Below are 13,094 nucleotides of genomic sequence, written 5' to 3' on the forward strand. Positions count from 1 at the left end.
ATCAGTGTGTTTCTGCTGAATCTAGACCCAAGTTTGCACTGAATGTTGGTTTAAGGGCCTGAATCATAGAACTTTTTTATTTAGTATTGTATACCTTTTTCACAGAGTCTGTCCTGAAAAGAGATGTTTTGTCCATCTCACATTACTTTTTTCTTTTTTTTTTTATTTATTAATTTCTATTTTCTTAGGTTTTCTTTTTCACCCCTTGTTGGCCTTATTTAGTGGGGTGACCATAGAGACATCTACTGGCAAAGGCTGGCAGTGGTGCCATTGTACATCCACATCCTGAGCCCTCCTGCTGCAGTGTGATTATCCAAAGTTCTGGCTATAAGGGATAATGTCAGCTAAAACCACTCCTGGATTTTCTCTCTCTCTATCTTTTTTTTTTTTTTTAATTTTTTTTTTATTGCCACTATACTGACATCCCAGAATCATGAAAGATGATGCTTTGTGCCATTGTGGTTCCTGATCTGTAATAGTTGCAATACCCACATGTAAGCCAAGGATTTTTGGAGTAGTTTGCAATGTACACTGGCTCTGTATTTTGTTGATCCTCTATTCTGGCTGCAAAGGGTAAGCCTTTTAATACCCATTTTTCCCTTTTGAAAGCATTGGTTTTGCAGATTTACTAAATTAGTAATTCATCACTCAGCTATGTTTATAATTTTTTTCAGTTGCTGGGGATGAACATGAAATAATTGTTGACAGAAATCACTGTTAGCAGGAAGTGTCTTTTCCATCCCATGGATTTTCTTTTTGCTGTAATGCACTACGTGCCTATGAAACATAAATATATAAAATATGACACACACATTCCAACTGATTTACAAACAAATAGTTTGCGTTTTGGTATTTTGCTGAATTCAGCAAGGGTTTATAGGAATTTCTGGATCCTTAAGCAATAGAATAAAGCGATTTTTAGAAGGCAAATCAATCCATCAATATTACATGGTCCTATTTTGTTTTTCTTGGAGCATATTTAAAATTGTACATTTGAGGTGTCAAGGTTCAGGAGTCAAGTGCTACATGTGATAAATTAAGGAAAGGTCAGAGGCTATGCAATGCAGTTTCAGAAGATTGTCTACCTCTGCCTTTGCAGCTCATTCATGCTGAAGTGATGCACTCTGGGAATTACTACCAAACTCTGCTCTGCAACATCTGCTCTCCCTAAGTGAGTTAGTGCACGTCAGACATCTTTATGTCAGAATATTGCAGTGATGGATGCAGTCTTCAGAAAATGCTGCATAAAAATCTGGTGTGCCGTTCTGGCCATTAAGTGAAATTACTATTTAAATTAATGGCGCTGTCACAGTTTATCTGTGCAAAGAATGAACGCTGATTAGGGTATTAAGTAATTAGCAATTTATCACACTGGAACAAGGTTGATAATAATTAAAGAAGTAATGGTTTACCAAAGAAACTAGAAAGGGAGTCACTTCTTGTTATGTGAGTGAAATCTTGGCTGAAAAATTTAATTCAGTTAAACAAAGATGAGGTTCGCAGTGAAAGAATACAGCCGTGTTTGTTTCAATAGAAAAACAGTTCATTATCAAAATTTTAGTTTGCCTGTCAAAAGTCCCTTGGGGCTGTCTGAGTCGCTTATTAGTATTGAATTGAGTCATTTTCTGCATTAATTCTCTGCTTAAAATTGGTAAAATCCTAGGACAATTTGGAAAAAGGGTGTGAACAAGAGGAAGTGTTTATCTCTTAGAGAGCTGGTGATCACAGTTTCATTGCTGTGAATAGAACCAGCCCTGAAAAAAGGTAAAGTATGCAAGTAATGTCACCATTTTCAGTTATTCCAGTGATTGGAATTAAATGCTCTGAATGCTTTAGCAGGATCATACCTTTAAAGATTAATTTTCATTAAGTATGACTTCCTAAGATAGATTTGCTGCAATAAATGGCAGTGAAAAAAGTGGCCACTTTTGCACATGTTTTAAATGCCTCCATATGACAGAAATTATGTAAAATGCAAACTACTTTGTAGATATAAGAATATATCACAACCTTATTTTTTGTGTGGTAGCTTTCTAGTTCAATTAGTAGTAATATTTATTTCATTGCCAATTATATAGGAGTTTGTAGCATTTTGTTCATAGTTAAAATTTACCCCTTTCTTTTGATGGTATGAGGTTCAACACTGGTATTTTTCAGTTGCAGAATAATTCATGTGAATATATGGAAAATTATACTGGTTATGATGAGCTTTTAATTTAGAAAGAAAATTATTAAAACCAGAAGAAAGACAGTGGAATTAATTTTGGCATCTTATCAATTTCACTCTAGAAATGCAAACTATATTTAGATATTAAGTTCTTAAAAAGTAATTCTCTGTATTAGATGACTGAAGCTTCACTGTGGGTATTTGGCAAGTGCCCCGTTCAGTTCGATGTATCTAATATGAACCCCGAATTTAAAACATAAAATATATGATAAATTCTGGAATGCTAAGATGCACTGTTGAAAGTCTGTCGGGGGGGGGGAGGGGAATGAGACCTGGATAGAAGCTTTCTCAGTTTTTACATTCTACAGAAAATTTTCATCAGCAGTCTGTCTCCAACCTGCTGTGCGTAGTACCTCAGTATGGTATTTCATAGCAAAGTTCTTAAAAAAGTTCAGCAGGCGTGAATGTTGATTGTAGGGGACCCTGTTTAGTTCTCTAATTCTTGATTGTTTTCAGCAGTTTTGGAAGTCAGGATGCTTACTTCAGTCACCTCACGTTTGAATTTAATCTCACTTTAGCTAAATCTGCATAATTCCAGCTGCTGGTGGTTTTTATGCCAAGATCTGTTGCATTCTGAGCTTTCTCCTTTCTTATCTGTCTATCTATTTATTTACCTACCTTTCCTATTCAGATATATTTTTTTGTTTGTTCATTTCAGGGATGTTCTGTTGTGGGCAGGAATACGTGAATAAGTCAGATACCATATGCTGCTCAGGTTCCAGTGGTGAGTCCCTAGCACATGTTAGAAAGAATGACCAAGTGCCAGTAAAATGCTGTGAGACTGAACTTATTCCAAAGAGCGAAGAATGCTGTAATGGAGTTGGATATAATCCTTTGAAATATGTTTGCTCTGACAAGATTTCAGCTGGAATGATGATGAAGGTAATTGATAGAAAATCTCTCGGTAGCTCTGATTTGATGATGGAAAGAGAAATACACTGTTCATAACTATTTTTCTAAAATAGGAATATAAAAAACTCTTGTGTGCATTATTCATTTTCACATTACATCCATATTAATACCGAATGAGTTCACCATGATTGATGTTATTGCAATGAATTCTAAAGGAATTAATAATGATTAGCTGCCTCTGTGAAGTGTTGCCCAGCACTTCAGATTAGTACAGCGGCTAAAAGCTGGCGTACTAACAAGACTGACATGCATAGCCAGTTTCCATTCTGTGACCACTGTTTTTGATGATGTTCCTTAAGTGGAAATAAAAATTGAACTGTCCAGTTCTGAAGTATAAAATGCTATAACATTTCAATTTGGGCAAGCAGTAGGACATGACTCCCAACCCCCTAAAAAAAATAAATAAAAATAAAGCAATTGACATCTTCTTGATGAACTTAATCCTGATCCTACAGAAAGCCAGTGGCAATTTTGACATAAATTTCAGCAGTACTAGTATAGGTCCTTTCACGCCTAATGAATTATATTGTTTATTTTCATTCTGTTTTAATGTCAGAGTAAACTAAAAACTATAAAGGCTAATTTGATCTTTTCTAAGAGTGCCTAGTGACTAGAGGCATCAGCATGAGACAATTTTGCCAAAATTTCAAAGCTGCAAAGTCTTGCAACTACAACAGAAATCATCAAGAATTAGCATCTTGGTGTTATGCATAAACTGTAAAAATTTTGTCAACTGTTATTACAATTTTTGTTTAAGAAAATAAACATTTCAAAGGATGGGAACCTTGTTTGGATATATATGTATATTCTTTTTATAAAATTGTTTTTATATTTATAATAAGAGAGACAGAAAGTGGGTGAGAGAGAAAAAAAAGAGGGTTGAATATTGTGAATTCTACAATATGGAGATCAGAAAGATATTGTGAAATTTGCCAGTAAAGTGAAATAGACCCCAACCCGCCATATGCAGGTGTTCCTGTATCCTTTTTGTTCATCTGCTAAGTTAATATAGAAATATTTCTTACATCTTCTCCTTTTCATGTCAAGGTTTTCATGTCATTTCATTTTCAGACTGAATAATTTTCTCCTAGAGAAAATCCAAGCGTTGTGATGAGTCAGCTACAGTTCCTCAATGCATTGTATTAGTACTTCATGGAAGGGAAAAAATGGCTGAGAATAAGTTAATGAATTCTGGTAGATAACACACTAGATCCCTGCCTTAGGTATAATGTATAAACAAAGGAAGTGCTTTGTATTTCACTTACCCGCAGTAGAAAAGAGATACTGCTGGCTTTCTGATATGTATAGATTTACTAACATTAAAAGGACTGATAGTCTGAGATACTCTGGGGCTACTTCATATGGGAATCCAATCCATCTATATCCTACATCCTATATTGATATCTATCACAACGTAATTTTTGTGAAAGTGCCAAGTTTGGGAAATTAAATTAGCTGGTTCATAATCAGCTAAGAACCTAATTTCAATAGGTGAATTAAGGAAGCATTAGATATAATTTGTTTGGTTTTCCTTCTGAAGTTTATAGCCTATAGGGCAGAAGTATTTGTTGCAAATATGGCAGTACATTTCTTTCTGCAACAAGCTATATTTTATGAGAATTATTGCTCTCTAACATATGGTTTGGCAAAAATATTATTTCATGGATTTCAATGGAAAGTTTTGGATGTTCAGTTATATTTCTGTTTCTGTGAATTGTTCTTTATGGGTTAAATCTTATATCTTCATCAATGTTTGCAGAGATCCTCTTATTGCAGCAAAACTTCTGTTTAGGAGTGATGTGGTAGAGGACATGATTTATAGAGCCCATGGATAGAGTTCTCAGCCTTGAAAGCTGCCAAGGACTTGCACAGAGCCCTCTTGTGTACTTGGCAAGCTGCATGAGGGGCTGGGAATTTGCTACTGACTTGCCACAGAATATTGGCCTTTGCAGGAACAGAATGTTCAAATTCTTGGATAAAATCCTCTTCTCATAGATTCTAGACTCTTCTGTCTTCAACAAATCTAGCCATTTGTGCTTCCAGTAGTTAAAATTTCTGATGCTTTCATCTAAGGATCCTACAAAAAAAAATCTGTTCCTTTTAGAAAGGATTATAAAAGCATTAATGATCAAAGGCAGTAGACAGGCCAAAGGCTGAAAGGGTCTTCCACATGCTAGAAATACACTCCAGGTGGTGGCCTAATTTTTTGTTTTATAAAGATAGGGAAATACTAATGGAAGCATTTGTAAAGAAAGGAAGATATGGGAAATACGTTTAAATTTGCATGTGTATTCCTTAGGTAAAAGAAGAATGCAAGGCTAATATCCTTTGCCCTTTATCTATGGAGGCAACAGCACATTGTGGAAAGTGTGACTTTGATCCTAGGAAGAATATCTGTGCATGGATAAAAGGTTCACAGAGTGCTAAAGAAACAGAGGTAGAAGCAGGTGTGTGTCCAGCTGAAGAGGAGACTGTCTACACAGGAAGTCCAACACAGTATTCATTTACAGGTAAGGAAAGCTGGCATACCAGATCGGTGATTTGCTGGTATATTTAATTTGCTCTGGAGAAAAAGATGTTCTGAGTGCTACCAGGTATTCTAATCAAATGTGAAGCAATGTGAAGAAGGACATCGATCTTATAGAGCAAGACCAGAGGAGGGCCACAAAGATTGTCAGAGGTCTGGAGCACCTCTCCTGTGAAGACAGGCTGAGAGAGCTGGGGTGGTTCATCCTGGAGAAGACAAAGCTCCAGGGAGACCTTATACCACGGTTCAGTACCTAAAGGGGGCTGACGAGGCTTATTGCAAGGGCAGATAGTGATGGGGCAAGGGTGAATGACTTTAAACTGAGAGTAGGTTTGGATGAGATATTAGGAAGAAACTCTTTACTATGGGGGTGGTGAGACACTGGAAAAGGTTCCCCAGAGAAGTTGTGGGTGTCCCATCCCTGGGAGTGTTAAAGGCTGGGTCGAATGGGGTTTGGAGCAACTTGGTCTAGTGGAAAGTATCCCTGCCCATGGTAGAGGGAGTGGAACTAGATGGTGTTTAAAGTCTCTTCCAACCCAGGCTGTTCTATGATTCTATGAACTGTAGGAAGTAGAATTCTTTTAAGAAGTAATCTGTGAATCATGGCAGAACCTTTAAAGAAATGCAATGAGTAGCAAAATTTAGGGAGCACATAATGTCTAAATGTGCTTTCAGAAGAAGTTGATAGAAGTACTGTTATATCTGAAAATGGCCTTGTCTAAAGGAACAACTTCCATTTCTATCTGTCCTTAAATGCAGAAAAAAAATTAGTTATTTTTTATTTTGATAAGACTGAGATGATCTATATGTAACTTGCCTTTTCTAGATGTGGACCTTGAACCTTTTGTCACATACGAGTACAGAGTGGCTTCTTGGAATAGCTATGGAAGAGGTGTCAGTGAAACTAGTAGAGCTGTCACTAAACAAGATGTGCCACAGGGTGTGAGTCCACCAAAATGGGCCAAAGTAGATAATCGGGAAGACATGATACTTCTAAACTGGGAGGAACCACTTCAACCAAATGGTACTGATATATTTTTTTAAAAGTGTATGTTCTATCTCTCCACTGAGAGTGTTCCAAAATCACAAAACATTAAACCCTGTCACTGAAATATACATATTCCCAAACTCTGCAAGAAGATTTTGCTCTAGGTTGATACCATTTTCATTGCAAATAAGAGTAGAGTCCAACTTCACAGAAGACAGTTCCATATGTCTCTATGAAGTGCCAAGAGTCCTCTTTTGAGAGCAGTTGTAATAATAAGAGTGGAAATATGATCAGAAAATGGCAATGATCTTTAAAAGTATGTGGGGATTTGGGGATAGGGGTGGTGGTACTCATGTTTCTTTCAGGAAATCTTGCCTATTATTTTCAAACAGTGAGGAAACTTGGAAGAGCTCTCTTAATAAAAACTGAGATCTACTGAGATGCTGGTACAGATACTGAGGAAAGTATCTGGTAATTGCCATTAGGCGTTTAAGCAGAATGATTGTCTCTTACTGTGGTTAGTTATTTCATCTAATGTTTTCTGTATGCAGGGTAGGTTATTCTACCATCACACAGGATTACTAAGCTAACCAAAGGAAAAACTCTCTTTCTGCAATAGGTCTCATTATTCACTATATCATTCTCCGAAATGGAATTGAGTATTTTCGAGGAACAGAAATGAGCTTCACAGACACAAGTGGTATCCAGCCATACCAAGAATATTCATACCAACTGCGAGCCTGCACTGTTGCTGGTTGCACAGACAGCAGCAAGGTTAGTGAATTGGTCTTTATGGAACTGGGGCCAGAATTTTATTAGCCAGTGTGGTAACGTAAAAATGCTTTTGGAAAGGTGTAATTTGAAGACACGCTGATTATTGAGTAAGTAAAAAGCATCAATAATCTTATTTGGGTTCAACTACTGACAGATGATTATTTGGAACCCAATGTTGATACAAGCAAACGGAGGAAGAAAGCAGTATCTCAGTCTTGGCAAAGCTGAAATTGCACTGTAGGAACTGATGTTTGTTAAAGAGAAAGCTGTACATGACAGAATAGAGTAAGGAATATTAAAATGCACTTTCTCTAAGCCTGGAAATTAAATTTTTGCTTCTCACTAGGAGGTCTATAGCCTCTTCTTCATTGGTACTTCTTAGTTCATCTGCTTTAGTTATAGCCTATCAATTTGTTCAACAACCTTCTTACTTTTCCACTCTAGTGGAAGAGCCTCCTTTCACTATATTACCCTTTGCTGACTTTCCATGACCACTCCTACTTCAGGCTTTAATGTCCCTTTGTGCACAACCTGCCTCGACTTCAGTTTTAAGCAAACAATCCCTTACCTCCCTTTGTCACTGCTTCATTTCCTTTTGTATCACTTTGAATCACGGATGCCTTTCACCAACATTGCTATTTAACCAGCTCTGGTTCTTATTCTGTCAAGTAGCTGCTTTATTCATAATTTGCAAAAATTACTTCTTAAGTAGCCTGTTTTCCACAATATTATCCTTGTCTCTATGAAAATGAATTTCTAGGACTACAAGTGTAAGGTCTGTGGGGCAGAGGTGGGGAATAATGACTCTGCTTTGTAATTATAATATACATGGGATTTAAAAGTTTATTTTTTTTGCAGGTGTTTAAATGTTTTCATATTCATGAAAATCTCAGCCAGAAGTATAAAATAAGAAACACTAATGTAGATGGATGGAGATAGGTGCATAGTCCTCTGCCTGCACCCAGAGCTGTGGTTTGGAAGCTATGTAGGCACAGTTGCTGCAACCATCAACCCAAGATAATAAATCCTGCTTATATCACTAGCCTATAATTAAGGAGTTTACTGTTGCAAACACTGAAGTCTGCAAGTAGGGACTGATTCCACCAAATGCACTAAGACAATATATTATAGAGGGCACATTTTGTATTTACAGCATAATATAAATACTTTATGGTGGTAATAACAGAAAAAGAAAAGTGATTCTCAAAGAGAAAACGGTCTGACTCACTTATTAAACTGGTATAATTTGGAGATGCCTCTTCTGTAGGTGATGGTGGAGATGTGTCAATAGAAAATTAGCTTTTTCCTTTTTTTATAGAAAGAACTTAACAAGTGCAAAGTTATTCTATCTTTCAAACTCTTTAGCTTCCTTAAAAAAGTATGGAGTTGCAAATAACTACAATAGAGTTCAGATTGCATGGGATATATGGAGGCTTATTTACTGGTGCTTAAAATATATGAAATCAGGCAGTTAAAATGCAGAGACACTGACAAACCATATGGAAGAGAGTTATCAAGAGTTTTCAAGCAATACAGTTTCTGTTGTTTCACCCTGTGCCATACACTGCAGCTAAAACATAGTGAACCTGTTGTGATAAATTGTAGACATAGACTTATGTAATGTATTCAAGGTCAGATTTCATTGTGAAAAAGGAGGAAAAAAGTAACTAGTTCTCCAGACCCTTGGTAATGATATGCCAGCCCAAACAACATTTTAAAACAAAAGTGACATTCTCATTGATCATGGTATCTAGTGTACTATTACATTAAATTGCTGTTTAATTCATATGTCTTCAGGTAGTTGCAGTCACTGTCCAAGGAGTCCCAGAGAGTGTTCAGCCACCAGACGTCAGTGCTCTGAACTCAACAGCATTACATTTAAGCTGGATTGCACCCAAGAAACCAAATGGTATCATCAGAGAGTACCAGATCAGTCAAGTAGGGAAAGGACTTATATACACTGATGCTGCAGGCAGAATGCAACACACAGTATCAGGTAAGGAGGCAGAGCTCTTTGACAGGCTAATGTCCTGTCCTTAAGATATAAGACTGTATTAATATATTAAAAAAGCCACTTGTCAGTAACTTTTAAATCCCCAGTACTGTGCACAGTTTGGAATGCTTTATCATGACTATACACATCTTAATTTTTTTTTTTCAATCTCTTTCATTTCTAGCTGCTGTTTGTTAAAATATTAATAGATTTAATTTCAAAATTTTAAAATAAATCTATCCAGCTCAATTGAAGATGCAATCCTTATGGTGTGGTCAAGGACTCAGATATTCTGTGTAGGCTTGCCGTCCCTTCATACAGATTCAACTCTCTCTTTTAACATCACTGATGTGCAATAATGCAGTTGTGAATGTGTAGCAATGTGGGAGTGAGAAGGATCCAGTATTTTATGCCTGAAATAATAAAAAGGAAAGGAAGACAGAACAGGAAAGATCCTGAATTTTGTTTATGATCTTATATATTGCTTATAACCATTTTTTCAATACTTGTTGAAAGAAGCTTTAGTTAAGGGATTTTGGGGGAAGGTTTGACTCAGACCTCAAATGTATTATTTTTACATATTCAATTTTAAGTTATTTTTGCATGTTACACTGAAGCAAAGTTATTCTTAGAAATATTTCTGTTGGACATAGGCCATAAACATAAACATTATGGGATATCTTTTTTTCACTCTTTGACCTCAGGTTGCTCATCAAGTTTTTGTATCTCACAAATGCATTATTTTTTCCTTTTTTTTTTTCTTCCACGCTAATAGGAAGTTTCAAGATTCATGTGTTATACGTACCATATGACAGCCAGCCAAAGAATAGAAGTTGACTTAGGGCACATAAATCCTCTAGAGCATATCTGGCATTCTCAACCACCCCTCAAAGCATGAGTCCTGAGTCAGAGTGGATCCCTTCGTGCTTTAAAAGAATTTGTCTCTGCTGTAGTCACTCACAGAAGAGTAAGATTGCTGTTCCTCTTTGACAATGTCATGCTCAAGTGTGAAATTCATCAACAGCGTATTACTCCTGTCTCCATATTCAGTGCTCCTGGACATGAGATATTAGTTAGAGTATGCCAGGTGGTGGTACATGTTTTAGAATTGCTGTTGTGAGTTTATAGTACCAACCTACCAACAAGGCATGATTTATCGAACCTACTGAAAAATACTTCTGCTTCCACAAGGCAGTCATATCTTCATTGTAATGCAAACAGTACTAGTTTTCTTACCATTTGGAAGTGAGAGGAAATGAAATTTATTCCTAAGAAACAAGGATCTTTTTTCCTTTTGTGTGCCTGTTCTGTTAAGCCATTGTCCAATGCTGCCATGCTAAGCCAGGAGCGAAATAAGTGATCATTCCTCCTGACAGTCATAATCAAATCTTTTGCTTTTTTCTCCAGGAGCTTCCTTGGGTAATGATGTGGAATTCATGACAGTGATTTAGCAATGTGGATAGTTATTGCTTTCTAAATTAAAAGAATACAATAAAAGAATCAAATTTACTTCTTATAATGTTTGAACTGTTTGTCGTATTCCCTGTGGATCTATGTTTCGATTTTCCCATCTTCCTTTTTTTCTTTTTTTTTTTTTTTCCAAAATTGTCTGCTTTTCCCTGAGCAACAGTTGAACATTAATGAAGCTGTAGCATTAGTATTTCTTGAGACTTTGAATCTAGGGTCTCGCAAATAACAGACGAGAAGGCGAGCACCTTGCCACTGCACCATTGTCTTGCTGCTTATTTTTAATTACATCAAAGCTTTGGAAACATGATCCCACAAATGCTTTGTGGGAATAGCGGTGAATGTGCTCATCATGTGAAATCCATAAATTGCTTATAATCCTCTCAAGATGTTAAAAAAAGCATTAAGTAATTGAAGACAGGAAGTCCTCAGTTAATTATTTAGAGGTGTTATCAATGCTTTAAGCAAACTGAAGCATTTTCTGCTATCTCACTGAGTTGAATGCCACTGGGACCTAGGGGCAGCAGCCATCATCTTCTCATATTCTCTAATGCAAACAGCACATGGCAGCTTGTCAATAAAAGACCTTTTTATATCATTTATTACTGAACACTTCCACTACCCTGTACAGAACAATTTGGATGACAGTTATGGCATTGTTTCACTTTGTGTTACTACTACTTTACAAATGGGCCTGCTAATGCTGTGCAGTGGGGCCAGGCAGAGGGTAAGAATGAGGAAAATAATTAGGGGAATTGTAAAAGAAAGCCAAGAGTGCCCTCTTCAGCAGCAGCAGGTGGGTTCATAGCAAAGATTCTCCTCAACTCCCCCTTTTTGATACAGTAAAGATAATATCCTGAGTAAGAGGCTTTCTTAATGATTCATAGGAACAGTCATTTTTAGGTAAAAGCCAAGGAAGATCTTTGATGTTTATTTTAGTGAAAGAAATAAAATTAAGAATACTTTATGACTGAATAGTTTGAAATTCTTTCATCTGAATGTATTCTTCATTCAGGGTAATGAAAACAGAAGAGATATCAAAATGTTGTCACTGGTCAAGTCTATCTCCATATGCAGCACTGAATCATTAATAATATTTATCTAAAGGAAATTCTTGGGGGTAGAGGGGTTGTGTGAGGCTGTGGTCAACAATCTGACATCCTCCTGAGTAAAATTCCCACGGCAGGGCCCTGGAGCGTTATCCTGGGAGCTAATTACTGACCTTGCTGGAGCCATACCCACAAATGGAGACAAACAGTATCAGAAGGAATTGATTTAGCTAATAGAACAACGCATTCTTAAAAAACCTGACTATTTCACAGTCTTTTGGCAAATGACAAATGCTGCAATAACAAAATAGACTGCTAAGTTGACCAAAAAAAAAATTAAAAAAAAATAAAAAAAAAAAGGATTAAACCTCCCCTACAATATTAGACCGAAAAACAAAAAGAGGGGGGAAGTGTCCTCCAGTGAACAATCAAGTAGAGACATTGGAAAAGCAAAATGCTGTTTATGTTTCAAGATTATATTACTTGTTATTTTTATTATCAATCACATACATAGATTTGCACAGAGCTTTCCAAAGCATTCATAAGACAAGGTGTTTAATGCAAAGCTTTAATAATTTAGATAAAATCTGCTGTGACTGCTTCATGTATGGCTAGAATTTCAGTTATCAGAATTTCACCAATAAATTTAGTGAAACCATGTGCTCTTTCTTTAATGCTCATTTTTCTCTTTAAAGTGTAGTTGTAAATGAGTATTGCTTTATTATGCATGTTTCCTTTAAAAGTGAACATGACTCCCTTTAGGGGAATTCAAGTAATTTGTTGCCACAGTAATCTTTTCTATCCTGAAATGTTAAATACTTGGCTTCCCTCCATGCCTTTGCCTCTCTCTAGTCTGCAACTGTCATTTTCTCCCTCCTTACTTTTATACGCAGTGTTCAGATGATTTTTCTTCTCTTCCAGTTCATGATTAGGTTACAGCCAGGGCTGTCTCTCTGAGTCATCTCTTTATTTTCTCTCCTTCACATGTTGTTCAATTTGTTAAGCAGCCTGCATGTCTTCCATTCCATATTTACCTTTCTACAGAATTGTTGCTTCTTCTTTTACTCTGTTTGTTTGGAATATATTTTAATTAAAATATTTTGGTACTGGGTGTAAGCAAGGATTTGTTTATAAACAAATATATTGCCCAGACTTTT

The 13,094-nt window shown here is 36.3% G+C and overlaps 1 protein-coding gene across 9 annotated transcripts in view; it reads left to right on the forward strand.

Annotated features, from left to right (window-relative positions):
* The window catches only part of USH2A (usherin), a 385,399-nt gene that overhangs the window by 300,179 nt on the left and 72,126 nt on the right, over positions 1 to 13,094 (forward strand). For all 9 annotated transcript variants that reach the window (XR_010428978.1, XM_064648236.1, XM_064648230.1 and 6 more), the window contains 5 exons: positions 2,886 to 3,109; positions 5,439 to 5,649; positions 6,493 to 6,690; positions 7,274 to 7,428; positions 9,226 to 9,424. Coding sequence is in view for 8 of the 9 variants with exons in the window: in XM_064648236.1 (XP_064504306.1) it covers positions 2,886 to 3,109; positions 5,439 to 5,649; positions 6,493 to 6,690; positions 7,274 to 7,428; positions 9,226 to 9,424 (987 nt within the window). In the remaining variant the exon portion in view is untranslated. The remainder of the gene's footprint in view (positions 1 to 2,885; positions 3,110 to 5,438; positions 5,650 to 6,492; positions 6,691 to 7,273; positions 7,429 to 9,225; positions 9,425 to 13,094) is intronic.

Source organism: Pseudopipra pipra, chromosome 3 (genome assembly GCF_036250125.1).
Source record: "Pseudopipra pipra isolate bDixPip1 chromosome 3, bDixPip1.hap1, whole genome shotgun sequence".
NCBI classification, from domain to species: Eukaryota; Metazoa; Chordata; class Aves; order Passeriformes; family Pipridae; genus Pseudopipra; species Pseudopipra pipra.